The 27,602-nt window shown below is 40.0% G+C and overlaps 2 protein-coding genes across 14 annotated transcripts in view; both read left to right on the plus strand.

The window, feature by feature from the left end:
• Zfp606 (zinc finger protein 606) overlaps positions 1–3,067 on the plus strand; it is a 43,457-nt gene extending 40,390 nt beyond the window's left edge. For 2 of the 3 annotated variants that reach the window (XR_010059570.1, XM_063277356.1), the window contains one exon: positions 48–105. The gene's annotated coding sequence lies outside the window, so the exon portion shown is untranslated. Of the gene's footprint in view, positions 1–47; positions 106–2,935 lie in introns of those variants that run through there. The other variant, XR_010059571.1, reaches the window with a different exon arrangement.
• C1h19orf18 (similar to human chromosome 19 open reading frame 18) lies at positions 6–27,602 on the plus strand. 11 transcript variants are annotated; one of them, XM_063277445.1, is made up of 7 exons: positions 3,792–3,947; positions 4,038–4,146; positions 20,154–20,237; positions 21,945–21,975; positions 22,706–22,805; positions 25,655–25,803; positions 27,080–27,602. In XM_063277445.1, the coding sequence occupies exons 3-7, from the start codon at positions 20,163–20,165 to the stop codon at positions 27,229–27,231; spliced, it is 507 nt and encodes a 168-aa protein (XP_063133515.1). In that variant the 5' UTR covers positions 3,792–3,947; positions 4,038–4,146; positions 20,154–20,162; the 3' UTR covers positions 27,232–27,602. The 11 variants fall into 11 exon arrangements, with proteins under 11 accessions (XP_006228203.1, XP_063133513.1, XP_038956689.1 ...); XM_063277407.1 differs by lacking the exon at positions 21,945–21,975 and having other exon boundaries at positions 3,049–3,947; positions 22,745–22,805; XM_063277422.1 differs by lacking the exon at positions 21,945–21,975 and having other exon boundaries at positions 3,053–3,947.

Consider the following 27,602-nt stretch of genomic DNA (forward strand, 5'->3'; position numbering starts at 1 on the left):
CACAGATAATTGGAGCTATCATGTCTCATCAAAGATTTTCTTTACAGCAAATAACAGACAGGTACAGAAAGCCACAGCTGGACATAGAGCAAAGATCAACAAATGGTGGGTATTCTATCCCCAGTAGAAACATCTACATTGCCACAGTAAATGTTACTAGGGGGGTGGGGTCCTAACACACCTTAGATCATTTAGTTCCCAAATAAAAGACACAAAACCTTTATTTTTATCATAAGCCTTAAAAGCACTAGAGCTGGGCAGATATCAATATGCTAATTTGTCTACTTCTCTGTCAATTATCATGAGATATCACTTGCATTATTCTACCTGGGCTGCTCCTACTCCAACAGGCCAGCCCTCATGACCACGACCTCACATCTACCCACCCCAAGGTGCCTTCTTCATTATTCCTCCTCTCTCTTCCTCATGGTCTTTACCTCAGATCCTACACCTGGAAACTAAAGCCTTGCCTACCTCTCTTCTGCTCATCTGCAGGCTGTAGGCATCTACATTAACCAATAGTTTTTTTTTCTTTTCATCTTTATTAACTTGGGTATTTCTTATTTACATTTCAATTGTTATTCCCTTTCCTGGTTTTCAGGCCAACATCCCCCTTAACCCCTCCCCTCCCCTTCTATATGGTTGTTCCCCTCCCCATCCTCCCCCCATACCTCCCTCCCCCCAAAAATCACGTTCACTGGGAGTTCAGTCTTGGTAGGACCAAGGGCTTCCCCTTCCACTGGTGCTCTTACTAGGCTATTCATTGCTACCTATGCAGTTGGAGCCCAGGGTCAGTCCATGTATAGTCTTTGGGTAGCGGCTTAGTCCCTGGAAGCTCTGGTTGGTTGGCATCATTGTTCATATGGGGTCTCGAGCCCCTTCAAGCTCTTTCAGTCCTTTCTCTGATTCCTTCAATGGGGGTCCCGGTCTCAGTTCACTTAACCAATAGTTTTAAATTAAGGAACAAGGTTCGTACAACAAAAGCTGATATGTGTGGAAATTCACTTGCCTGGGGGCAACTAGACCTTGGGATACATAATTTAGCATTGTAATGCATAGCAACAGACCAAACCTCAACCCTACATCACAATCCCTGCAACAATGGCTCAGGAAACATCACAGAAGAGAGAGCAGAGAACAGAGAGAGGTAGAATACTAGTAGGAGGCAGAATACTGGGAAGTTTGCTGTGAGGCCATCTCTCCTAGAAAGGGCTGTAAAAACAATATCTGAACAATGGCAATATCAATAGACATGCCAACATGGGTGACAGAATATGTCATGGGTCCTATCCCTAGACAAAGAACTATAGGTAACGAATGACTTCTGAGAGACGGAGAATTAGCCAGAGATAACTCCTTTGTTTATCTGATGCATCTAGCATAGCTCCAGGGACAGACCTGAGTGGGATCAGCAAGGGAGTGAAGCAAAACCAGACAGATACAGGGATATACAGCAAAGCTGGCATTGGGTGGTCTGGCTCTTGGCTGGAGAAATCTCAGCTACCTGTGAGCTAAGTGTACATAAGTGCATAAGTAGAGCTGAACTGAGAGGTGGAGTTATTGCATATAGCTGAACAGGAGGAAGGGCTACTATATACTGATAAGTAGGCAGGGTTTATATTATATGAATGGATCGAGGAGATGGATTTATCTGATCTTGGTAGGGATAGCCTCTGTAAGGAAGCAGTCTTCAGGTCATAAATATCACTGAAGAAAGCTTAGGTGGCCATTTTCTGCACACACAGTCAACATCCACACTTGTCGCTGAGACTCTCTCTCCTGCAGGTTGAGGGGGGTCCTGCCTATTCCTCAATAGGTCCTAAAAGTGGCCGTGCATATGTCAACATCATATATCACTCAGAACTTTGCTAACGTAGGACTTTCTCTTCTCCCTATGGCTATCTGTGAAGTGTTTTCCGAGAGTTGTGTTCCAGAGATAGGCAAAGTTATACCTCCTGCAGCAACTGTACTTGGTAATGTGTAAGAGTCACCCAGGTGGTACTTGTTTTGAAGGCATAAAGGGGTCATGAAAAGCAGCTGAGGCTTGGCACTGTGAGAAGCCATAGAAGACCATTGGTGAAATTGCAGTCTCAGCTGCGGTAGATGGCCCAGGACTGAAGAATTCAAGAAAAAGATTTGAGGCTTGGCACCATGAAGAGAACCTATGAGAGGCTATTGGTGAAACCTAGTTGCAGCTGAAAACCCCAGCATATTGGAGATGCCAGTACCATGGGATGATCACCAAGTGCAGCAGCAACAGTGGAGTGATCAACCTGCGCTTAGAGCAAGTGCTACAGAGGGCAAAGCAGAAGGAATGATGCCAGCCCTTTGGAAGAAGGAGATGATCATGTGTGGATCCCAGACATTGAAACAAGAAGCTATAACACTGAAGTTGCCTTGGAGATCCCAAGATGTTTGACATGCCAGATACATGGGCTATCTGCTGAGGAAAGCCACTAACAGGGAGTGGAAACAGCCCAAGAGAAAGAAGTTTGTTGCAGTCAACAAAGATGAAAAGGGAGTTGGAGATCTGAAGACCACTTTACATCAGACATTAGATGCAGAGTTTGGACTTTGTCCAGCTGGTTCCTGACTTGCTTTGGGAATTACAGTTAGGTGATTGTGATGAATTTCAGAAGAGACCTTGAACGTTGAACTTTTAAACATTGTCAAGACTGGTATAGTCTACGGGGACTTTGGAAGTTGGACTAAATGTATTTTGCATTATCATATGTTTAGGTATGGCCCCCATAGACTCATGTATTGTTTAAACAAGCTTATAGGGACCAGGGGGTAGAATGTGATGGTTTGTATATGCTTGGCCTAGGGAGCGGCACTATTAGGGGGTATGGCCTTGTTGGAGTAGATGTGTCACTAAAGGAGTGGGCTTAAGACCCTCACCCTAGCTACCTGGAATTTATTCTTCTACTAACAGCCTTCAGATGAAGATCTACAACTCTCAGCTCTGCCTGCATCATGCCTGCCTAGGTGCTGCCCTGCTTCCACCTTGATAACAGATTGAATCTCTGAACCTGTAAGTCAACCCAAATAAATGTTGTCCTTAAAAGACTTCCCTTGGTCATGGTGCCTCTTCACAGCAGTAAAACCCTAACTAAGACATAAACTATCAGTTTGAGGTTTGGGGAACATGAGGAGCAGCAGTAGGGAAGAAAGGAAGTAGTACGTGATGTAATTATATTTAAGTCTAAGAGGAATTAAGTTTAAAGAAGGGAGTTGGCAGAAGAATTATGATAAAGGTACTTGAATATTTATGTATGCTTTATATGTAATATATTTCCATAAGCATAAGAAATTGTGAAAGAATAAATGGTTTAGAATCTAGACTTTAAAAAAAAAACTGATCCTGTACTCTGCTACTTTATGTAGCCCTCTAGGTTTTATTGCTGTGGTTAGTTTGTTTTGCCACAAGGTCTCACGTAGCTCAAGCTGGCTTTGAACTCCCTAACTTGTTATATTGCTAAGAATGGCCTCAAACTGCTCTACCCACTAAATGCTGGGATTACACATGTGTGATGTCACAGCTAGCTTCTGTCACTTCTTCCTCAGTACCACACTGAACCAAGATTCCTGTCTGCCTTCTCCCTAATCTGCATTTTCCCTGAAGGCTTGAATCTGCTCTCATCCCTGTCTGCCTCACAGTTAGGACATCTGGCTTATTTCAGTCACCTTGACTGCCCAAATTCTGTGAAGGAATTCTGGGGCAGTTAAGCTGACCTCACAGTGGAGGGCTCTAATTCGGAACCCAAACATTCCACTGCTCCAGCCACTGGGCTGTTAGATAAGTATTTCTTGTGTATGAAAAAGAACTTATAATGTTAGAGGAATGCACAAGGTTTGGAGTTCTGTGTTTTTATTTTGGTTTTTATTGGAAGGCCTACTTCATGTCTGCTTCCCTTACACTGTTGAGAAAACAACAGACTCATCAGGTAGCTTCAGCAATGGCCTTATTTCAGGGGGGATAAAAGTCTTTTTTCCAGGGAAATAAAAAGAAGTTAATTACATTTCACTGCTACAAGTTTTCTTTTCAAGGGAGTAGACAGTTAGAAACATCTGAAACTTCTTCTATGGGACAATCCAGAGGCTTCCTTTCAATACTTCGACCAACACAAGTAAAAATCCCAGCACGTAAGTCTTTGCATAACTTATTGAACTGAGGATCAAAGCCAGATGTGTGGTGGTGGTGGTGTGTGTGGTGTACTGTTATTATGGGGTATATTTTTCTGTGTACATATGTGTTTGTGCTATATATATATATGTATATATATATGTATATTTTGTGTATCTGTGATGATGTGTGGTAAGGTGTGTATGTATGAATATGCCTTGAGTATTTGTTAGCAATGAAGTCCACAGAATGTAGACAGGCATTTGATAGGAAATTAAATACTCTGTGCCTTAGTGCACTATGTGCCTCTCATTAAAGGCTAGTAATTGTTTCCCACTTCCCTTCTCTTTAATTAATGTGCATAACCACCTTGGGCCTATCCTGATCCTATGAATGACATCAGTTGTAATTCACTCTACATGTCTGAGGTTGGTCACATGGTCAAGATACAGAAACTTTGCAAATATACTGCGTTATTTTTTTCTTTATTTTTTCCTCCAGCTTTATTAAATTGGGTATTTCTTATTTACATTTCAATTGTTATTCCCTTTCCTGGTTTCCAGGCCAACATCTCCCTGACCCAGGGAGATGTTTTTTTTTTTTGGTTGCTATGTAGGTTTGGGTTTTTGATTAGATATTTTTTTGTGTGTGTAGTTTTTTGAGACAGGGTCTTAAAGCTTAGCCTTGTGTCGGACTTGCAAAATAACTGTGGATGACCTTGAATTCCCGATTCTCCTGTATCAACCTTCTAAGTGCTGGGATTATAGGCCAGCAACTAGGCTAGTTTTTTTTTTATCTTTATTAACTTGAATATTGTTTATTTAGATTTCGATTGTTATTCCCTTTCCCGGTCCCTAACCCCTCCCCCTTCCCTTCTATATGGGTGTGCCCCTCCCCATCCTCCCCCCATTACCGCCCTCCCCCCAATAATCACTTCCAATGGGGGTTCAGTCTTGGCAGGACCAAGGGCTTCCCCTTCCACTGGTGCTCTTACTAGGCTATTCATTGCTACCTATGAGGTTGGAGCCTAGGGTCAGTCCATGTATAGTCTTTGGGTAGTGGCTTAGTCCCTGGAAGCTCTGGTTGGTTGGCATTGTTGTTCATATGGGGTCTCGAGCGCCTTCAAGCTCTTCCAGTCCGTTCTCTGATTCCTTCAATGGGGGTCCGTTCTCAGTTCAGTGGTTTGCTGCTGGCATTCGCCTATGTATTTGCTGTATTCTGGCTGTGTCTCTCAGGAGAGATCTACATCCGGTTCCTGTCGGCCTGCACTTCTTTGCTTCATCCATCTTATCTAATTGGGTGGCTGTATATGTATGGGCCACGTGTGGGGCAGGCTCTGAATGGGTGTTCCTTCTGCCTCTGTTCTAAACTTTGCCTCCCTATTCCCTGCCAAGGGTATTCTTGTTCTCCTTTTAAAGAAGAAGTGAAGCATTCACATTTTGGTCATCCTTTTTGAGTTTCATGTGTTCTGTGCATCTAGGGTAATTCAAGCATTTGGGCTAATAGCCACTTTTCAATGAGTGCATACCATGTGTGTTTTTCTGTGATTGGGTTACCTCACTCAGGATGACAATATCCAGTTGCATCCATTTGCCTATGAATTTCATAAAGTCATTGTTTATGACAGCTGAGTTATATTCCATTGTGTAGATGTACCACATTTTCTGTATCCATTCCTCTGCTGAAGAGCATCTGGGTTCTTTCCAGCTTCTGGCTATTATACATAAGGCTGCTATGAACATAGTGGAGCATGTGTCTTTGTTATATGTTGGGGCATCTTTGGGGTATATGCCCAAGATTCAATGTCCAATTTTCTGAAGAACCTCCAGACTGATTTCCAGAATGGTTGTACCAGTCTGAAATCCCACCAACAATGGAGGAGTGTTCCTCTTTCTCCATATCCGTGCCAGCACCTGCTGTCACCTGTTTTTGATCTTAGCCATTCTCACTGGTGTGAGGTGAAATCTCAGGGTTGTTTTGATTTGCATTTCCCTTATGACTAAAGATATTGAACATTTCTTTAGGTGTTTCTCAGACATTCGGCATTCCTCAGCTGTGAATTCTTTGTTTAGCTCTGAAACCCATTTTTTAATAGGGTTATTTTTCTCCCCGCAGTCTAACTTCTTGAGTCTTTGTATATTTCGGGTATAAGCCCTCTATCAGTTGGAGGATTGGTAAAGATCTTTTCCCAATCTGTTGGTTGCTGTTTTCTCCTAACAACAGTGACCTTTGCCTTACAGAACCTTTGTAGTTTTATGAGATCCCCTTTGTCAATTCTTGACCTTGGAGCATAAGCCATTGGTGTTTTGTTCAGGAAATTTTCTCCAGTGCCCATGTGTTCAAGATTCTTCTCCATTTTTTCTTCTACTAGTTTGAGTGAATCTGGTTTGATGTGAAGGTCCTTGATCCACTTGGACTTAAGCTTTATACAAGGTGATAAGAATGGATCAATCTGCATTCTTCTACATGCTGACCTCCAGTTGAACCAGCACCATTTGCTGAAAATGCTATCTTTTTTCCATTGGATGGTTTTGGCCCCTTTGTCAAAAATGAAGTGACCATAGGTATGTGGGTTTATTTCAGTGTCTTCATTTCTATTCCACTGGTCTATCTGTCTGTCTCTGTACCAATACAATGCAGTTTTTTTTCACTATTGCTCTGTAATACTGCCTAAGTTCAGGGACAGTGATCCCCCCAGAAGTCCTTTTATTGTTGAGTATAGTTTTAGCTATCCTGAGTTTTTTGTTATTCCAGATGGATTTGGAAATTGTTCTGTCTAACTCTCTGAAGAATTGGATTGGTGTTGACCAGGTTATCATTGAGTAGAACATTATTCAACTTCCATATACATGTGGGCATTCTTTCCTTATTGTTATTGAAGACAAGCTTTAGCTCATGTTGGTCTGATAGGACACATGGGATTATTTCTATTTTTCTGTATCTGTTGAAGCCTATTTTATGACCGATTATATGGAAAATTTTGGAGAAAGTAACATGAGGTGGTGAGAAGATGGTACATCCTTTTGTTTTAGGATAGAATGTTCTATAAATATCTGTTAAATCTGTTTCATTCATGACTTCTCTTAGTCTGTCTATGTCTCTGTTTAATTTCTGTTTCCATGACCTGTCCATTGATGAGAGTGGGGTGTTGAAATCTCCTACTATTATTGTGTGAGGTGCACTGTGTGCTTTGAGCATTAGTAAGGTTTCTTTTACGTATGTAGTTGCCCTTGTATTTGAAGCATAGATATTTAGGATTGAGAGTTCATCTTGCTGGATTTTTCCTTTGATGAATATGAAGTAACCTTCTTTATCTTTTTTGATGACTTTTGCTTGAAAATCGATTTTATTCGATATTAGAATGGCTACTCCAGCTTGCTTCTTCAGACCATTTGCTTGGAAAGTTTTTTTCCAGTCTTTTACTCTGAGGTGTGTTTCCTGCAGGCAGAAAAATGTTGGGTCCTCATTGCGTATCCAGTTTGTTACTCTATGCCTTTTTATTAGGGAATTGAATCCATTGATGTTGAGAGATATTAAGAAATAGTGATTGTTCCTTCCTGTTATATTCATGTTTGGATGTAAGATTATGTTTGTGCTTGTCTTCTCTTTAATTTGTTGCAACACAATTAGTTTCTTGCTTTCTCTAGGGTGTAGCTTGCCTCCTTATGTTGGGCTTTACCATTTATTATCCTTTATAGGGCTGGATTTATAGAAAGATGATGTATAAATTTGGTTTTGTCATGGAATATCTTGGTTTCTCCATCTATGTTAATTGAGAGTTTTGCTGGATACAGTAACCTGGGCTGGCATTTGTGTTCTCTTAGGGTCTATATTACATCTGTCCAGGATCTTCTGGCTTTCATAGTCTCTGGTGAGAAGTCTGGTGTGATTCTGATGGGTCTGCCTTTATATGTTACTTGACCTTTTTCCCTTACTGCTTTTAATATTCTTTCTTTGTTTTGTGCATTTGGTGTTTTGACTATTATGTGATGGGAGGAGTTTCTTGTCTGTTCCAATCTTTTTGGAGTTCTATAGGCTTCTTGTATGTTTATAGGCATCTCTTTCTTTAGGTTAGGGAAGTTTTCTTCTATGATTTTGTTGAAGATATTTACTGGTCCTTTGAGTTGGGAGTCTTCACTCTCTTCTATACCTATTATCTTTAGGTTCGATCTTCTCATCGTGTCCTGGATTTCCTGTATGTTTTAGGCCAGTATCTTTTTGCATTTTACATTATCTTTGACAGTTGAGTCGATGATTTCTATGGAATCTTCTGCTCCTGAGATTCTCTCTTCTATCTCCTGCATTCTGTTGGTGAATCTTATATCTGCGGCTCCTTGTCTCTTCCTTTGGTTTTCTATATCCAGGGCTGTCTCCCTTTGTGCTTTCTTTATTACTTCTATTTCCATTCTTAATTTCTTCACCTGTTTGATTGTGTTTTCCTGTAATTCTTTCAGGGATTTTTGCATTTCCTCTCTATAGGCTTCTGCTTGTTTATTTGTGTTTTCCTGCATTTCCCTAAGGGTTCTTTATGTCTTTCTTGAAGTCCTCCATCATTATGATCAAATGTGATTTAAAATCTAGTTCATGCTTTTCTGATGTGTTTGGATATTCAGTGTTTCCTTTGGTGGGAGAATTGTGCTCCGGTGATGGCGTGTAGTCTTGGTTTCTGTTGCTTGGGTTCCTGTGCTTGCCTCTTGCCATCAGGTTGTCTCTGGTGTTACCTTGTTCTGCTATTTCTGATAGGGGTTAGACTGCCCTATAGGCCTGTGTGTCAGGAGTGCTGTAGACCTGTTTTCCTGTTCTCTTTCCGCCAGTTATGGAAACAGAGTGTTCTGCTTTCAGGTATGTATTCGTTCCTGTGTACTGGTCTTCAGGTGTTCCTGTGGTTGTGTGTCCTGAGTCAACCAGGCAGGTCACTTGGATCAGAAAAGTTGGTTTTACCTCTGATCTCAGGCCTGGAGTCGTTTCTCAGAGCCAGGCTTCAGCTCTCCATGAGGGCAGCAATCAGAAGGACCTGCCCTGCCTTCTCTCCGGACCCTGTGCACAGGGGGCCCAGGTGGTGCTAGGCATTTTCCTCTAGAGTCAGAAATGTGGACAGAGAGTAGTCTCCTCTGGCTTCTCAGGCATGTCTGCCCCTCTGAAGGTCTAGCTTTCCCTCCCAGAGAATTTGGCTGCGGGGAGCTGTTTGACCCTTCAGATCTGGGTGGTGTCTGGACCTCCGCATTGAGTGCCCCTATCTTCCTGTTCCCAGAGGTCCTATACAGTTTCCTCTTGGGCCAGGGATGTGGGGTGGGGTGGGCAGTACTGGTGGTCTCTCCTGCCCTGCAGTCTCAGGAGTGCCCACCTGTCTGGGTGGTGAGCTCTCTCTTCCATGGGGGTTTGGGAGCAGGGAGCTGTGGGCCGGGATCAGCGAGGTTCCGGCCCAGCTAGAAACCACAAGTGCCTAGTCCCAGAGGAATTTTGCCTTTTTGAGTCCTGAGTCCACCAGGCAGGTCACTTGGAACAGAAAAGTTGGTCTTACCTCTGGTCTCAGGCCTGGAGTTGCTTCTCAGATCTGGGTTTCAGCTCTCTGTGAGGGCAGCAACCAGAAGGGCCTGCCCCACCTTCACTCGGGACCCTGTGCACAGGGGGCTCAGATGGCGCTAGGCGTTTTCCTCTAGAATCAGAAATGTGGGCAGAGAGTAGTCTCCTCTGGTTTCCCAGGCATGTCTGCCCCTCTGAAAGTCTAGCTCTCCCTCCCACAGGATTTGCATGCAAGGAGCTGTGTGACCGGGTCCCTTCAGATCCGGGCACTGTCTGGACCGCCTACTGCATTATTTATAATTATTTGTATTTTCTGAGCTTAATGCTTAAGATCAAGGTTCACTATGCAGCTTGGGCTAGCCTCCAACTCACAACCCTCTCAAGTCAGCCTCCAGAGTGCTAGAACTATAGGCACATACCATTTGTCTCCTAGGCTGTGGTTTTTAATTTAAGAAAAAAAAAAACAAAAAAAAAAAAACATGGCATTGGGAATTTAGCTCACCAGTAGAACAGAAGCATAAGGTTCTAAGTTCCATCCTTAGCTCAGGGATAGATTGGCAAAAAACATTTATCTTTTTAAATTTAAGCTTGTATTTATTCTTTGAAATTTTCATATGTATATACAATGTATCCTGCACATACTCATCCCCCTCTCTGTGGCTCTCCCTCAGCACAGTACCCCTGTTACCCCTCCTCCAAGCTTTCTGTCTTCCTTTTTACTTTTAATTATTTTTTTAACCTCTAAGTCTAGTTAGTCCCTGGTGTGGAGTCACCCATGAAAGTTTGGGAACCTACCAGAGGACACAATCATAAAGAAAAGCTTTATACCCCTTGACAAACATCAACTTCCAATAAAATCCTCAGTTGGTATGAGACCTTAGAAGCCCTTCTTCTTCCATATTGGATGTATGTTGGATTAAGTGTATGCAGATAATCACAACTGTTATGAGTTTGTGGGCAACAAACCTGTCACATCCCAAGGATAACATTTCACATCATGCCTCCCACCTTCAGGCTTTCTTCTTCCATGGTGCTCCCTAAACGTTAAGGTGTATGTGTGTGCAAGGGGTTAAGAACAGGTATACCATCTATACCCAAGTACCCGTAAGCATTTATTATTACCACTTTGAACAGTAATGCATCTGTGCATTAACCACCGTATACTGTGTGCATAAAGTTTTGCAACATACTTTTAATAATGGTTCAACCTCTCCTCTAGCCTAGCAGAGGTAGTGGAAGAGAAACATTATTAGGATATGAGGGAAGTAGACCTGTTCAACAGTAGTTCTTTTGGGGGTGGGGGGCAACTCAATCTTCTTTGGCAACAGTTCAGTCCTGTAGCAAACACCAAATGTGATTCAGCAGCTGCAGGCCAGTTCTAGGCAGGCAGACACCAGAAATGAAACCAACAACTGTAGTTTAAGCCTAAAGAAACCACCAGGCTCACCAACCAGCCTAAGGTGAGTCCACAGAGGCAGCAAGCTGCTGTAGGAAACTCACAAGCAGTTCTTGGGCAAATTTCTCTCAACAGAAGTTGAGCTCAACAGTGCTGTGTAAGGCAAACCAATACATACCTGTCGCTAACAAAAAATAACGAGGTGGAGCAAACCAAGCCTCAGTTCTCATCTCCCACTATCTGTGGGCTCATATTTATACTTCTTCCTCCTGGGTCCTTTCATGTGTTTGCTATATACAAACACCCTTTCACCCCTGTCTGCTTCAGGAAAACAGTCTTTCATGTGTTTGCTTTAGCAAGCTATTGTTTCACCTGTGTGCCCCAGCAAAATATCATTAGACATAACTAACTTTCCAAAGAAATAGAAGATTCTACTTCAGTGTACTGTGATAAGAAGCTGTTTTGACCCTAGTTGAGAGCAGCACAAATATATTGATATAAATGTAGGTGCAGGACTGGAGAGATAGCTTGGTGATTAAGGGTGCTGGCTGCTATTCAGAGGACACAGGTTTGATTCCCAGAACCCACATGATAGCTCATAACTCTCTATAAAAGCAGTCCCAGGGGACCTCTTCTGGACTCACTGGGCACCAGGCTTACATTTGGTATACCTACGTCTTGCCACTGTTGTACTACTGTTGCTTAGAAGATCATAATTGGAGCATGCAGGGCCCAGTGCTAGATACGATCATTGGTAAGGTCTTTCCTCCCACATCAGTGTACACAACACCTTCCAGCACTTTGAAAGCTAGCCAGGAAGAGTTGCTTATGTAATTCAAAGATGATAAGAAATCATTTGGCTAGACTTTGTGGTTCACGCTTTAAGAACCAGCACTCAGGAGGTACAGGCAGGTTGATTTCTTTTCAGTTCCAGGCTCTAGGGATTCTTAGTGGCACTCTGTCTAAAAACCAAAAAATATACAATAACAACAAAGATAAGAACTGGTTTCTCTTAACACAATGGAACTGAGCCTGATGATCTTTGAAGTCATGTCCGTTCATCCCCTCATAAGAGGAGATATGAAATTTCACTTCTATACAAGGAAAAGGCTCTGTCAATGATATAGTCACACCTCATCTATGTCTGAGGAAAGGCCATTATTGATGGCTTCACTGGTTCTGGCCCTCTGTCTTTGTGATAGACTACAATAGCTTTCAACTCTGTCTTTCCATGCCCTTATCCTAGAAGGAAGCTTTTCAGTTCCTGAGTCTGCAAAACTAAGGTGTTATATTTTTGAAATCCCAACCATAAACTTAAGCACCAGATATAAAGAGAAGACCTTGATTTAGATAATCAACTTAAATATCTGCTAGATACTGGGGTGGATTTACTAACATTTATCATCTTAGCTATCTGGATACTCTGTTGACTTCTTTGTCTATTACCAAAATAACTCCCCATTTTCCCAACTCTGTCTTAAATCAGTGTCTTCTCTTGGGTCCCCTCCAATGGCCTTCTAGCTAGACCAACTTTGAAACCATCAGAATTCCACACAAATAAAGGTGAGTCAAGGGACCTGGTAGTACACGTGGAATCCAAGACTAATACAATGTGAGACTCTGGAGAGCACCAATGAGTGTGATCACTAGTCTAGATGCCACCTTAACAAAAAGTAGATAAAGCCACTCCTTTTGAACAGTTGGATTTGTGATGGTGCCCCCTGGTGCTCACTAGAGATTAGCAAAGAGACTGTAGACCACAGGGAATAAGCTGAGTTAGAGTTCCACCTCCCTTTGGACAATGCAGAATATTAAAACAGACCTCCTCGCAGCCTTGGTGGGAGTTTTTCCTCTCTTGGATTTTCTGCTTAGAGCTTTCCCAGGACTGCCTGCTGCAGAGTCCTATTTAAAACAAAAGCCAGCTTTCTACGTTGCTGTTCTTCCCACCTTAGAAGTTCCTAAATGCTAAAAGTTTGCTAAATGCCTGTCAGGAGTAGATTCCTCACTTAGCATTCTTGTTTTATATAGTTAAATGTATATTTTTTGAGAATGTCCTACATGAGTATTGTATTTACATTATTTCCATCCCTCTCCTCTCCAATTCTTGCCACATTCCACTACCACCCCCTAGAAATTTTACTACTTCTTTAATTATTAATGTTAACACACATGTACAAGTACACACACACATACACACACACATTTCTGAATCCATTTAGTGCTGCTCATAGGCACATCTGTCTAAGGTTGACCACTTGGGATTGGATAACTAATGAGGAGGCTGGTCCCTGGAAAAATCAGATATTGCTTATCTCCATAGCCATTGATTGCCTGCAGTTCTTTGTCTATGGGCTGGGGTTTGTGAAATTTCTCCATTCCAGGTTATTAGTCAATTGGCATTATCATTAGGCAAGTATTGTTTAAGTGACTGTATTGTTAAGACTTCATGGATGCATCTTTCTTGTCATGTCTAGAAGATACTATATTGCAGCAGCATTCTGATCCTTTGGCTGTTACTATTCTTATACCTCATCTTCTAAGATATTATCTGAGTCTTATGTGTACTTGTGTTATAGATGTGCCATTTCTGATTGGTTTCCCCATAATCACTTAGCCTTTGTATTTTGACCAATCATGGATATTGGTAGTCTTCATCTGCTGCAAAAATAAGCTTTCATAGATGAGGGGTGAGAGTTAAAATTGGACTGAACTATCTTGTCTTGCAATGTGCCTAGGATTTGGTTGAATCCAGCATTTAAGTTATGCTGTTATGGAAATGAGACAATGAAAATAACATAATGCTCACCTCAAAAGGCATAAAAGATAGTTTATTCTGGAGCCAAATATGAGTATCCATATTCTGAGAACACAGACTCAGGTTTCCTCAAATTCCATATTCCAGTGTGGTAACAGTCTCATGAACTTTATAGTCATAGGACAAAGATAATCAAGACACTTTTCAAATGTGTTGGCAAAAATATCAGGAAGATGGCTTAGAGCGAAGTGGATAAATCTCAACTACAGGCGTCAGATGTTATCGGACAGCATCCTTTGCCCTTTTGTTCATGGAAACTAAAGCTGTGTCTGTCTGTCTGTACATTTCAAAGATCTACCAAAGGCTCAAATATCTACTTAATGATCCGAAAGGTGTCAGGTCACACCAGAGGCGAGTAATAAGTGACTATTGAAAGGGTAAAAATAGTCCAAGATAATTTGACTCTGGACTTGTAAGCATATCATCAATCAGCCTTTGTCATCTCACCTTTCCAGAAATTCTTGTAGTGATTGATGGAGGAAGAAATTTTATATTCACAAATGCCAAGTGGGAGGGGTACTTAGTGGAGTGTGGCAGGTGGATCAGGAAGAAGGAGTAAGGGCATGCAGACAAAAGCTTTTATTTTTACGTTCACAAGCAAACCTAAGGCATGATAAGAAGCCTGACAGTCAAGCAGTTTGAATAGTTTCAGTTGGCTCAAGAGCTATTCCAAGTTTATCCAGTGCTGGGCCCTAGAGTAATAAGGGCAGCTGAACAGTCATCTGCAGTCTAAGGATGGTTGCTCACTGGGTTAGGTTGGTTTGTTCGTACATAAAGATGAGCTCTCCCATCTTTACAAGTTAACTGGTCCTTGTCTAGTAGTATATGCAGGGTCGGGAAGGCCCTCAAATGTCAAAGTATAGAAGTATATAAACTAATACAGTAAATACATCCATTAGTCCCAAATACACCACTAATTTTAAAACATAGCTATGATTGTGTTGCTTGTTCATACCATGACCAGAGTGTGAAGCTTGAGTTAGGGTCAGGTTGTGAGAAGGCTTGTGTTCTCATCTCTACTTGAACATGAACCTGTTTTATCAGTTACTGCTAATAGTTTGCTGAGGCATGGACTTCTGCTCGTGGCTATAGGTTCTATAGCTAGAGGAAGGAAGTAGTTCTCCACCAGAATTGCTCAGAGTCATGAATGTTCTCTTGGAGCTCTTAGCTATTGTTTATATGAGAAGATATGTCACTCACTCATAAGAGAAATCTGTTGAAGCATCACAGTGATCAAGTTTTTCAGCTATGAGGTTGAAAGTGGGCAGGATGTTTAAGAACTGTATTTATGTGTGCTCCTAAAATTTGTCCCCAGAGCCTTGTTCATGCTGAACCACATGCTCTACCACTAAGCTATATCCTCATCCTTATTGTTTCTATTTGAAGATAGTGCCAGTGTGTTGGGGAACAAATGAAAGAGACATTGCCCCCGACTTTCTCATGACCTGTGGAGTTCCTCTAGAGTTTTAGGAACTATGATTCAGTTCACATCAATATTTAGACTTTGGTGCTGTGAGCATATCCCTGAACATTTCAGGGATAGCCAGGTTATAAAAAAGTGGAAATTTTATTAAAAGTATTTTAATATAGGCTTAGGAGAAAGAGAGATGCTCAGAAGAAAGTAAAAACATTCCCAAATGTAGTGCAGATACCTCCAGGGAAAGTTGTTGCTCAATTATTCTTACAACAGTCAGATGTAGAATTTTGGTAGTATTGGAAATTACTATCTTATCATTGGGAATCTGTGAGGGAGACCTCACAGTATTACAAATGAGAAGGCTACGGGGTTACAGGAAGGTAGGAAATATTTACTGTAAACCAAATAAAAGCTCTTCTGAACAGTATGTACATTCAGGCTGTAAGCCCAGGTCATTGTTATTTTAACATGAAATATGTATATATGAAAGAATGTTAATGCTGTATTGGTAGCCTTTACAACAAATGCTAATTGTACTGGATTTCTTCTCTGCTGGCCATAGGCTTATTCAGAAGCCAGGGTGCAGACTTCCTTTCCCTTTCATGACCCATAATTTCATTGTCTTCCTATTATGGCTCAACAGAGTCCCACTCACTAAATTGCCCAAGCTGGTCTTGAACTTACAACCCTTTTGCCTCAACCTCCTAAACTATACTACCAAGGCTGACAGTATTTTTTGTAAGCTGGTAATGACTGTAAATTCCAAGAGGGTGACTCTTAGAAATACAAAAACAGGGCTCATGAGAAGGCTCTGAAGAAATGAGATGTTCCCTCCCAAATCTGACACCCCAAGTTTGATCCCCTGGACCCACATCATAGAAAAAAAAGAATGGGCTCCATCAAAGTGACCTCTGACTCCCACATGCATTTCACAGAATACACACACACACACACACACACACACACACACACACACACACACACTACATGCACACAAAGAAATAAGTATATGAAATAAAAATGTTTTTAAGGTATATAAACGATTTCAATAGATTTTTTTGAAGAGGGAGAAGTGAAGAGATACATTCAAGAGGGAGGTGCTGAGACAAACTTCCCCTCGGGGTAAAAGATTCATTAGGTGAGTGGCTTATTATTACTCTTCTATTGCTGGGGGGGGAGACACCATGACCAAGGCAACTTATAAAAGCATTTAATTGGAGGCTTGCTTACAGTTTCAGGGTCATCAGCAGAGCATGGAGTGTGTCTATAGATATGGAAACATAGTGAAACAGTAGCTGGGAGCTCATATCTAATCTGCAAATTTCAGTCAGAGAGAGACTAGGCCCAGAACAACAAAGTTCACTCTTTTGAGAAAGTGACATACTTTCTCCAACAAGGCTACACCTTCAAAATGTGTCCCAAACAGTCCAGCAATTAGGGAACCAAGGATTCAAATATATGAACCTATGGGGGACCATTCTTATTCAAACCAACACAGTAAGTTATGGAATGTGGTGCGGTTCTGAAAACATAGCCTCCCAGCCCATCCAGATAAAGCATGACTCTCCCTCTCAGGGGCTTCCAACACATACTGCTTCCATGTGATTAGGCTGCCTAAAATTCTTTGTGCAGCATAGGGAAGAGAAAGTGAAAGCTCACAGCTAATGTTATCAGCCAGTTATAACAATGGGAGATGAGAAAGAAATTAGGGAAATGACATCCTTCACAAAAGTCCCAAATAATATAAAATATTGTGGTGTGACTTTCACCAAGCAAGTGAAAGATCTGTATGACAAGAACTCCAAGCCTCTGAAGAAAGAAATTGAGGAAGAACTCAGAAGATGGAAAGATTTCCCATGCTCACGGATTGGCAGGATTAATATAGTAAAAATGGCCATTTTGTCAAAAGCAATGTACAGATCCAATGTAATTACCATCAAAATTCCTGCTCAATTCTTTATAGAGATAGAAAGAGCAATTTGCGAATTCATTTTGAATAACAAAAAACGCAGGATATCAAAAACTATCCTCAAGAATAAAAACTTCTGGGCGGAATCACCATCCCTGACTTCAAGCAGTATTACAGAGCAATAGTTATAAAAACTGTATGGTATTAGTACAAAGACAGGCAGATAGATCAGTGGAATAGAATTGAAGACCCAGAAATCAACCCACACACCTGTGGTCATTTGATCTTTCTTTGACAGAGGAGATAAAACCATCCAATGGAAAAAAAAGATAGCATTTCCAACAAATGGTGCTGGTTCAACTGAAGGTCAGCATGTAGAAGAATGCAAATTGATCCAGTCTTATTACCATGTACAAAGCTTAAGTCCAAGTGGTTAAAGGACCTCCACATCAAATCAAATACACTCAAACTAATAAAAGAAAGAGTGGGGAAGAGTTTCGAACACATGAGCACTGGGGAAAATATCCTGAACAAAACACCAATGGACTATGCACTACATCAAGAATTTGCAAATGGGACCTCATAAAACTGCAAAGCTTCTGTAAGGCAAAAGACACTTTCATTAGGACAAAACAACAACCAACAGATTGGGGAAAGATCTTTACCAATCCTACAAGCGATAGAGGGCTAATGTCCAAAATATACAAAGAACTCAAAAAGTTAGACTCCAGAGAACCAAATATCCCCATTAAAAAATGGAGTACAGAGCTAAACAAAACATTTTCAGCTGAGAAATATCGAATGGCAAAAAAAGCACCTAAAGAAATGTTTACCATCCTTAGTCATCAGGGAAATGCAAATCTAAACAGCCCTGAGATTCCTCTCACACCAGTCAAAATGGCTAAGATGAAAAACTCAGGGAACAGCAAATGTTGGAGAGGATGTGGAGAAAGAGGAACACTTCTCCATTGTTGGTGGGATTGCAAACTGGTACAACTACTCTGGAAATCAGTCTGGAGGTTCCTCAGAAAATTGAACATTCCACTACCTGAAGACCCAGATATACCTGTCCTAGGCATATACCTAAAAGATGCTCCAACATACAACAAAAACACATGCTCCACTATGTTCATAGCAGCCTTATTTATAGTAGCCAGAAGCTGGAAAGAACCCAGATGCCCTTCAGCAGAGGAATGGATTCAAAAAAATGTAGTACATCTACACAATGGAGTACTCAGCTATCAAAAACAATGACTTCATGAAATTCATAGGCAAATGGAATGAACTAGAAAATATCATCCTGAGTGAGGTTACCCAATCACAGAAAAACACACTTGGTATGCACTCATTGATAAGTGGATATTAGCCAAAAAGTTCGAATTACCCAAGATACAATCCACAGACCCAAGGAAGCTCAAGAAGGATGACCAAAATGCAGATGTTCCCACTCCTTCTTGAAAGGGGAAAAAATCATCCATAGGAAGAGATACAGAAGCAAAGTTTAGAGCAGCAACTGAAGGAAGGGCCATTCAGAGCTTGCGCCACGTGTGGCCCATATATATATATATATATATATATATATATATATATATATATATATATATATAGCTACCAAAACTAGATAAGATTGATGAAGCTAAAAAGTGTATGCTGAAAGGGACCGGATATAGATGTCTCCTGAGAGACACATCCAGAGCATGTCCAATACAGAGGTCAATGCTAGCAGCAAATCCCTGAACTAAGAACAGGATCACCTTTGGGGGAGGATCACCTTAAAGGAAGGATTGAAGGAGCTGAAGAGGCTTGTAACACCATAAGAACAACAATGCCAACCAACCAGAGCTTCCAGGGACTAAACCACTACCACAAGATTATATATGGACTGACCCAGGACTTCACTGCATATGTAGCAGAGAATAGCCTTGTTGGGGCACCAGTGGAAGGGAAAGCCCTTGGTCCTGCCAAGGTTGGACCCCTCCCCCCCACCAAGTGCAGGGGAATGTCAGGGCAGGAGGCAGAAAGCAAGGTGGATAAGGAGAACACTCATGTGATGGAGGGGGTGGAGATGTGGGCTTATGGACAGGAAACTAGGAAAGGGAATACCATTTGAAATGTAAGTAAAGGAATACATCTAATAAAAAAATTAAAAATGGAAGAGTGGTCTCAGTGGGATGTCACTGAAGTCCTTTTTCTAACAAAAGCTTTGATTTTTTTTTAAATCAAGAACATTGAAGTACAAATAATGTATACCTTTTTAATTTATCTTAGGGCTTGGGGGATTTTTTGGTTTTGGGGTTTCTTTTTGTTTTTTGTTTTTGGGGTTTTTTGTTTTGTTTGTGTTTTGGGTTTTTTTTGTTTTGTTTTGTTTGTTTGTTTTTTGAGACAAGGTCTCACTATGGAGTCTTGGCTGGTCTGAGAACTCACTCTGTAGACCAAGCTGGTCTTGAACTCACAGAGTTATGCCTACCTCTGCCTCCTTAGTGTGGGGATTAAAGGTGTGTGCTGAAGACAGGATGAAGGTCTGTCACCTTTATCTCCAGCCCAGGCCAGTAGCCAGTTTCCAGTTCATATTGTAACTAAACTATCAGTAGCCCATGTTCTTTTCTCCCCTGTAGTGTTTCATTGTGAACAGTTGAAGGTATATGGAAAGTTTGGCAGGACCACCGAGTGGACCCTATTTCCCACATGCACATAAGTAGTTAGCATATTCTTTGTACTCTTATTGCTGTCATAGGCTTGGTTGACTGTTTCTTCTGAGGTCTGAATATCAAAGTGATCAGGGCTATTGCTCAGTTCTATTGGCACCAGTGTAGCAACAGGAAATGAGAGTCACATGTGTCATAAAAGTCAGTGTCCTTAAGTGTTCAGGACTTATAGGTCCCTTTCCAATATACGTACTTTACCAATTGCTTTTGTTGATCTGTGCAAAAAATAATTCTTTTTTTGTATTTTAAATTTCATCAACAGAGAAAAGTGATGCACTTAATCCTTCAGAGACCATTCATATGTTCGCAGCAGATCCAAGCCCCAGATCTAATTCTTGGAATGAAGGTATCTGGGATTGTACCATGAATTGCCCTGTAGTTTCCTTTTATCACAACATCTTACAACTTAAGACCATTACAGTAAGTGTCAAGTGGACAAGGAGTCAGTTTATCTACAGATTACAGGTTGCTATGGGTCAGCAAATCTACAGGTTAGTGAATAGTAGTACATCCTTAGTGTAAGAATGAGGACTTAGATAGGAAGTGACCAAATGCAGGACGTCTGGAGTTTGCAGAAGTGAAATTGAAAAATTATTAAAACTGAGCATTATTAATGAATTAAAATGAGCCTATGTCTCTGTGTCTATGGTGCTTGTGAATAGATGGACATCAGAGCACCTTTCATGACTTGGTTTTCTCCTTCACTCTGTAGGTCCTGGGAATTAAACTCAGATTGTTGGGTTTGTGACAACAGCCTTTACCTGATAAGCCATTGCTCTAGCCTTAAAATTGATCCTGCTCATATGGGATGGGCAGTTCCATGCTAATATTTTTGAGGCAGCATCTCACTATGTAGCCTAAGCTGGCTCTGAACTCACAGAGATCCCTGTGTCTCTGCCTACTAGTGCTGAAATTAAAAATGTGTTCTAGAATGCCTGGCAGTATTTTTTCCTCTTTAAAACTGATATTTATTTAAAAGAGGAGGAGGAGGAGGAGGAAGAGGCAGGAAGAAGGAAAAAAGGCAGAAAGAAAGAAAGAAAGAAAGAAAGAGAGAGAGAGAGAGAGAGAAAGAAAGAAAGAAAGAAAGAAAGAAAGGAAGGAAGGAAGGAAGGAAGAAGGAAAGAAAGAAAGAAAGAAAGAAAGAAAGAAAGAAAGAAAGAAAGAAAGAAAGAAAGAAAGAAAGCAAAGGAAGATGAGGGAAAAAAAGATGTTTATTCCTTGACTCCCTTCCCTCCCTTCTCCAGCTGTTTCTCAGATTTAAAAGATTGAACCCTGGCCAGGTTAACTTATCAGGACAGACCCTCCAATTAAGTCAGCAATATTGAGGGACCTTTCCTTAGTGGAGGTATGGTAAAAAGTATCAGCATCTTGAAGAGTACTCTTATCTTCCTTCACCATGTATATTACTTTTCTGTTTCTGTGATACAATACCATGACCAAAATCAATCTAAGGAGGAATATTTATTTTGAATTCAAGCTTTAAAGGGAGAGTCTATAAGAGCAGGGGAAGCATGACAGGGCAGGAGAGAGAGAGAGAGAGAGAGAGAGAGAGAGAGAGAGAGAGAGAGAGAGAGAGAGAGAGAGAGAGAGAGGAGAGAGAAGAAAGGGAGGTGAAGAAAGGGGGAGAGATTACATCTTCAACTGCAAACCTGATATAAAAATTTAGCCTTAGAGTTTTTTAAAAAGTTAATTTTTATTTTAAAATGTATGCAATATATTTTGATCAAATTTTTCCTCCCGAACTTCTCTTAGATCCTCCCAACCTCCCTCCTTCATGTTTTTTCTTTCTAAACAAATAATAATAATAATAATAATAATAATAATAAAAACTCTCAAGCCCCCAAAGACTGAAAATCAAAGGTAACCACAACAAAAACCAAACCAAACCAGATAAGACCAAAAAATACCCAAACAAAGCCAAAAGCACATAAAAACCCCATGGAGTATCTCTTGTGTTAGCCAGCTTCTCCTGGTTTAGGGGCCTATTTCAGAGTGTGGTTGTTATGCACAGTGACATTTTATTAGAGAGAACTGACTTTCCTTCTCCCAGCAGGTATCAATTGCAAATAACTTTGAGGAAAGGGGTAAGACTTTGTGCTCACTTACTTCCTCTTCTTATTTCCTAGATTTTTCCCGATTTGAATTTGGACAGGTCTTGTGAAACCTTTCACCACTTCTATGAGTTCATATGTACATCAACTCTATTGTGTCTGGAAAAAGCTTGCTTCCGTGGAGTCACTCGTCACCTCTGCCTCTTACACTCTTTCTGCCTCCTCTTCTACTTAATCATTAGCCTCACCCAGCTACAACAACTACAATACTTAATCACCCAGCTACAACAACTACAATACTTAATCACCCAGCTACACCAACTACAATACTACTATCAACAGCAGCCTACCTGCAAGATATATTAGTGCAGTAATGGCACAAATGTTATAAACGAACCAACTAATTTTTTAAAATTGGATTTAAGTCCCACACCATGGCATGACACTGCTAACATGGCCAAGGACTTGAGACTCCATAGGTCATGGCTCCTAGAGGAAAAACCTACTACTATTATTCTGCTAAACTAACAGCAATAAAATAACATACTTCTATATCCATAGATCAGAGCATCACTCAATCCTCATCATAAAAGCTTCTAATTATAGATGAGGACTAACATAGAAACCTACAACTACAACTAGGTCTCATCCCTAAATTGAATGTCTGTAACCTTTGTAAAACTAAGGATGTCATTTGTAAGAGTATTACCAATTTAGTGTTTGGTTCATTTTTTCTAACAAACTTTTTTCTATTTTGTCACAGTAAGTCCACATAGACCTGGTCTTGTTCATGTAATTTCAGTTTCAAGTATAGCCTTTGTCGTTGCCCTGTTATGTGGGCTCATGATCTCCTATGTGATACAGTAAGTATATAACAAATAACCTCATTCATTCTTAAGAAGGTGGCAGGTACACAAGGAAATTGTTTTGTTTCAAAAGATGATAATGATAATGGTGATGATGGTGACATTGTTTTCTAATTACTAAATAAATGTGGTCATTATACATTTTCAGACCAGGGTTTGCCAAAATATGGATTGTTGGTCATGCCAGAGAAGAAAGAAGAGGATGGGGAGGAGGAGAACAAAGAAGAAAAAGAGGAGGAGGAGGAGGAGGAGGAGGAGGAGGAGGAGGAGGAGGTGGAGGAGGAAGAAACCAGACTAGATTAAAATTTAGTGGAATCGAAATGCCAGAACCTTCCCAGTGTTGGGGTTATAAGTTTGTACCAATACATCTGGCCTTTTATGTGGGTCCTTGGGATTTAACTCAGGTCCACAGACTTGTGTGACAATCACTTTGCCTCCTGATGTTTAGAATGTAGATATTGGGGTAAAGCTCTTATTTTTAATTAATTATCTGATTTATTTACCTTCTAAATGTTGCCCCCAGGTCATATATATGTTTTTATTTGTACTAAGTATATATATATATATATATATATATATATATATATATATATATATATATATATATATATATATATATATATATTTGTACTTAGAGAATTTCACACAACATGCTTTGATCACATTGTGTGGAGCTTTCAAAATATGACCTGGTCATTTTGAAATTATTAAGCCAAAGTGGCATCATACTTGGACCACATTTTATGGCTCTGAGCCAGTCTAGGATTCTATTACATCCTTCAAAAATAACCAAGGAAAGTACAAACTTCTTTTAAAGTTGATGTCAACCTGAGTATGGCAAGTGAAGACATTTATAAGACTTAACTAATGGAAAGGAGTATTTTAGCCCATGCTAGACTAGAACTTATCATTATTCTGTCAGTGCCTTAAGCTGGGAATATATCTATACACCAAGATGCTGAGTATAGGGTATTGGGTATTTGACTTATTGTGGACTGTGTGCGTTCATATCAACACTTGAAAATATTTAATTATGGGGTTGGGGATTTAGCTCAGTGGTAGAGCGCTTGCCTAGGAAGCGCAAGGCCCTGGGTTTGGTCCCCAGCTCTGAAAAAAAAAAAAGAACCAAAAAAAAATAAAAAGAAAATATTTAATTAAAATAGTTATCTTTATTTCTGTGTATTTTTTTTAATTCTCTTAAAATTTGCTTCTGGGACCAGTGTGTCACTCTGAATCTACATCTCTACTATATTTAATGGAAAAAATTTGCCATCTCACAGCATGTGTCTAGGACTAAGGTTCTTAATCTATGGGTAGAAACCCTCTTAGGGTCAAATGACCCTTTCATTGGGGCTGTATATCAGATATCCTTAATATCAGATATTTCTATTATGATTCATAAAAGTATCAAAATTACAGTTATGAAGTAACAATGAAAATAATTTTATGATTAGGTGTCACCTCAACATAAGGAACTGTATTACAGATTCTAGGCACTGAGGTTAAGAACCACTGGTCTAGGATGTTCAATCCTCCTGCTTTTCCTCTATCACTGCTCTTTACAATGAAGCTAATCATCAAAGCATTCTTTATTACTCAAGTAACATAGAACTAGGTAAATAAGTATGCCAGGAGAAAGTAAAACACTGTCATCCATTTCCACATCACACAGAAAGATCTAATTAATTCACAGATCCACTTTTAGAATTGGACTGACAAAGGGGAGACACAACCTCAAGTGCAAACCTTAAGGGAGTGTTTAAAAACTCGCTATCAGGATGAACAATATCTTAATTTAGTGTTATAAAATATCAATACCCAAATAGCCACAGTTTATAAAATAATAGCATCTTTCTGTGTATGAGTGGGCATGTTGCTTGCTGTGTGTGGCCAGAGGCCAATGACCACTTCTGGCATCATTTCTCAGGTGCTGTTTATCTTAGTTTTTGAGACAGGATCTCTCTCTGGGATTTAGAACTCACCACTTAGGTTAGATATGTGGCAATGAGCTACAGGAATCTGCCTGTCTCCTCCTTACATGTGCGTACCACCACACCTGACATTTTACGTGAATGCTGAGGACTGAACTTAAGTCCTCAGGGTTGTGAGATAAACTTTTTTGCTGACCAAGCTGTGTCCTCAGCCCCAGTTAAGTACAGGAGCCATGCTGGTATAAGCCAGGGTATTAGAGGCTCTGTAAAAGGAATAATCAGTAACTTCCTATATTTATTTAAAATCTTGACATTTTATTTATTGTGGCTTTCTTGGCATTGCTTTTTATTTTGTATCATTTTGGTAGTGGCTTGAATTTTGTACTCAAAATATATATAATCAAAGCATTCTTTATTACTCAAGTAACATAGAACTAGGTACATAAGTATGTTTATACACACACACACATATATACATACATATATATATATATATAAATAAATGTATTCCACACCCAGTATTGCTTTAGTTATGAGGTTTGAAATTATAAGAGCATTTGTTGATATGGATCAGCTGGGAGCTAGGCCAAATCAGAAATTTCAAGTTTCACATAAATGTGTATTTCTTTCTCTGTTTTCTACCTACCAGCATATATGAGCAATTTCTCTTGAGTCAAAATATTTCATTATCTTGGCTATAGTGATGAATTGGAGGTTAAGAGCATTCCATGTCAGGTAGTTCACAACTACTTGTAACTCCAGATCCAGAGAGTCTATTTTCCTCTGTTTTCTTTGTAGCCTTCTTCCAACCCCACCCATATAAATACAAATGCAACTTTAAAAGCTGCAGTGTGAAGACAGGATGATAGACTGTTTAAAAAAACTGCCTTTACGTTCCTTTCTATCTTTCTCCAGTCGACTGGTAAAAGCTGAGGAAAAACAGCAGCTTGCAATGTTGTATGAAAATGTCGAGATTCCACTTTTAGAAGAGAAAGATTCTTCTGAAGATGAGTCTTCTCAGCTGGATCCAGAGAATGAGGAGCTGGGAAAATTCATTGGCTCAGGTGCTTTATCCTATCCCATCCAAGGCAATCACTGTGATTTGATTGATCGTCTCCAAAGAAAACTTAAGTAGGATCAAATAGAATCTGAGTTAAGAAAGGAGGATGTTCATATAGAAATGAACCATTCTCGCCAAATCCCAAGGGTCAATGGGAAGCTGTCTTGTTGCTTGATTCCTACTGTGGGCAATTCCAAGAATCTAAGGCAGAGTTTGGGAAACAAATTTTGTTTTGAATGAAACTTTACCTTGAACATAACCACTATTGGTGCATTATTCCTGCATTTAGAACATCTACATGCAGACACTCTGATTTGCTTCAGGATGGTGCAAAATGGGTTCTAGGTCTATATAACAGAGATCATTTCTCCCAATGGAAGGACCCTATGTGAGACACAAACATGTGAGAGAAATCTATCTTTATTTGTGAAGAGGGGATGCCATAAATTCTTCAGAAGCTTGATTTTATAAAACTTTCATGTTGTTTGGTCATATGTTCTAAAACAACATGTAATGTTCAGTGTTTGGTCCAAATGCAATGACATCCTTTGTTTGGTTCCTTTAAACAATACTAGATGTGCCTAACTAGAAAAAGACAGATGCTAAGAGAAGTAATGATTGATGCCTACTGATGTTGAACCTTTATAACCTGTAAAAAATATATTTTAATGCCTTTTTCATTACATTGGATTATTATTGAGTAATTGAAATGCTTGAACACAGAATGTAATCGTTTTAAAATTCAAATTTTAGCTGAAGGTGATGGCTCACATCTCAAATCACAGGACTTGGGTAGTGATAACAGGTAGATGGTGAATTCAGGGCCAGCCTGGAATGTAGAGTAAGATCTTGTTCCAAAATCAAACAGAATATATATATATTATATATAATATATATATATATATATATGATTACCATCCTCCTTGTTGGGCACCAATGGGAGGAGAAGCCCTCGGTCCTGCCAAGGCTGGAACCCTCCAGTGTAGGGGAATGTCAGGGTGGGAAAGGGGAGTGGTTGGAGAAGGGTAACACCCTCATAGAAGAAGGGGGAGAGGGGTTGGGTTAGGGGGCTTATGGACAGGAAACCAGGAAATGGAATAACATTTGGAATGTAAATAAAAAATTCCAATAAAAATGTGAAAAAATTACCATCCTAATAAGTAACATTTCATATTCTCTTAAAATACCTTTATTTGTTTTCTAATTTCCCCCTTACCCCTTTGTCTTCATTTCAAACCTTCATTTACTCTAATCTCAGTAATATACTTTCTATGTTTTAGTTATTAAAACAAAAATAATGGAAAACATTAAGAAGAAAATGAAGGAAGAGCAAAATGTATTGAAGGGAAACACATCAGAGAATTTCAGTTGTATTGAAAAAGTAGAGACGCATGAAAAATTGGATAAAGATGGAAACTCAGGAAATCTGTGAAAACAAAAGAAAGGTGTACCATGTGCTAGACAATATGGAGATAAAACTGCAGAGATAACAGAAAACTGAGAACACGAACAGGACTTCTAAAGAACCTTGTCCAAGAATGTTCTACAGAAAGAAACGTGAGCAGCATATAGTGGAAAATAAATTCATATGATACCAAAACTCTTGCTTTTTAGCCATGATAGTCCATGAATAATTTAAGTGGAATATAGAAAACAGACCAAGTTCTTTAACAAAGAAAGACAGGCTGTGAGGATTTTGTTCTCTGCCTCCAGACTAGAAAGATTGCTTAATCCTTTTTGGGGGGAGGGGTCTTCCTGAATGTGATAGCAAAATATTTTCATTAAATAAAACTTTCTAAGTGA

The sequence above is a fragment of the Rattus norvegicus genome, chromosome 1 (assembly GCF_036323735.1).
Source record: "Rattus norvegicus strain BN/NHsdMcwi chromosome 1, GRCr8, whole genome shotgun sequence".
Taxonomy (NCBI): Eukaryota; Metazoa; Chordata; class Mammalia; order Rodentia; family Muridae; genus Rattus; species Rattus norvegicus.

Bases quoted from the DNA above. Each gene is read 5' to 3' on its own strand.
- C1h19orf18 (XM_063277422.1), top strand. From the start codon at position 3,834: ATGTTAGAGGAATGCACAAGGTTTGGAGTTCTGTGTTTTTATTTTGGT. The intron at 4,147-20,153 runs GTAAGTCTTTGC...TTTCATCAACAG, and splicing joins ACAAGTAAAAATCCCAGCAC to AGAAAAGTGATGCACTTAAT. The intron at 20,238-22,705 runs GTATCTGGGATT...ATTTTGTCACAG, and splicing joins ATCTAATTCTTGGAATGAAG to TAAGTCCACATAGACCTGGT.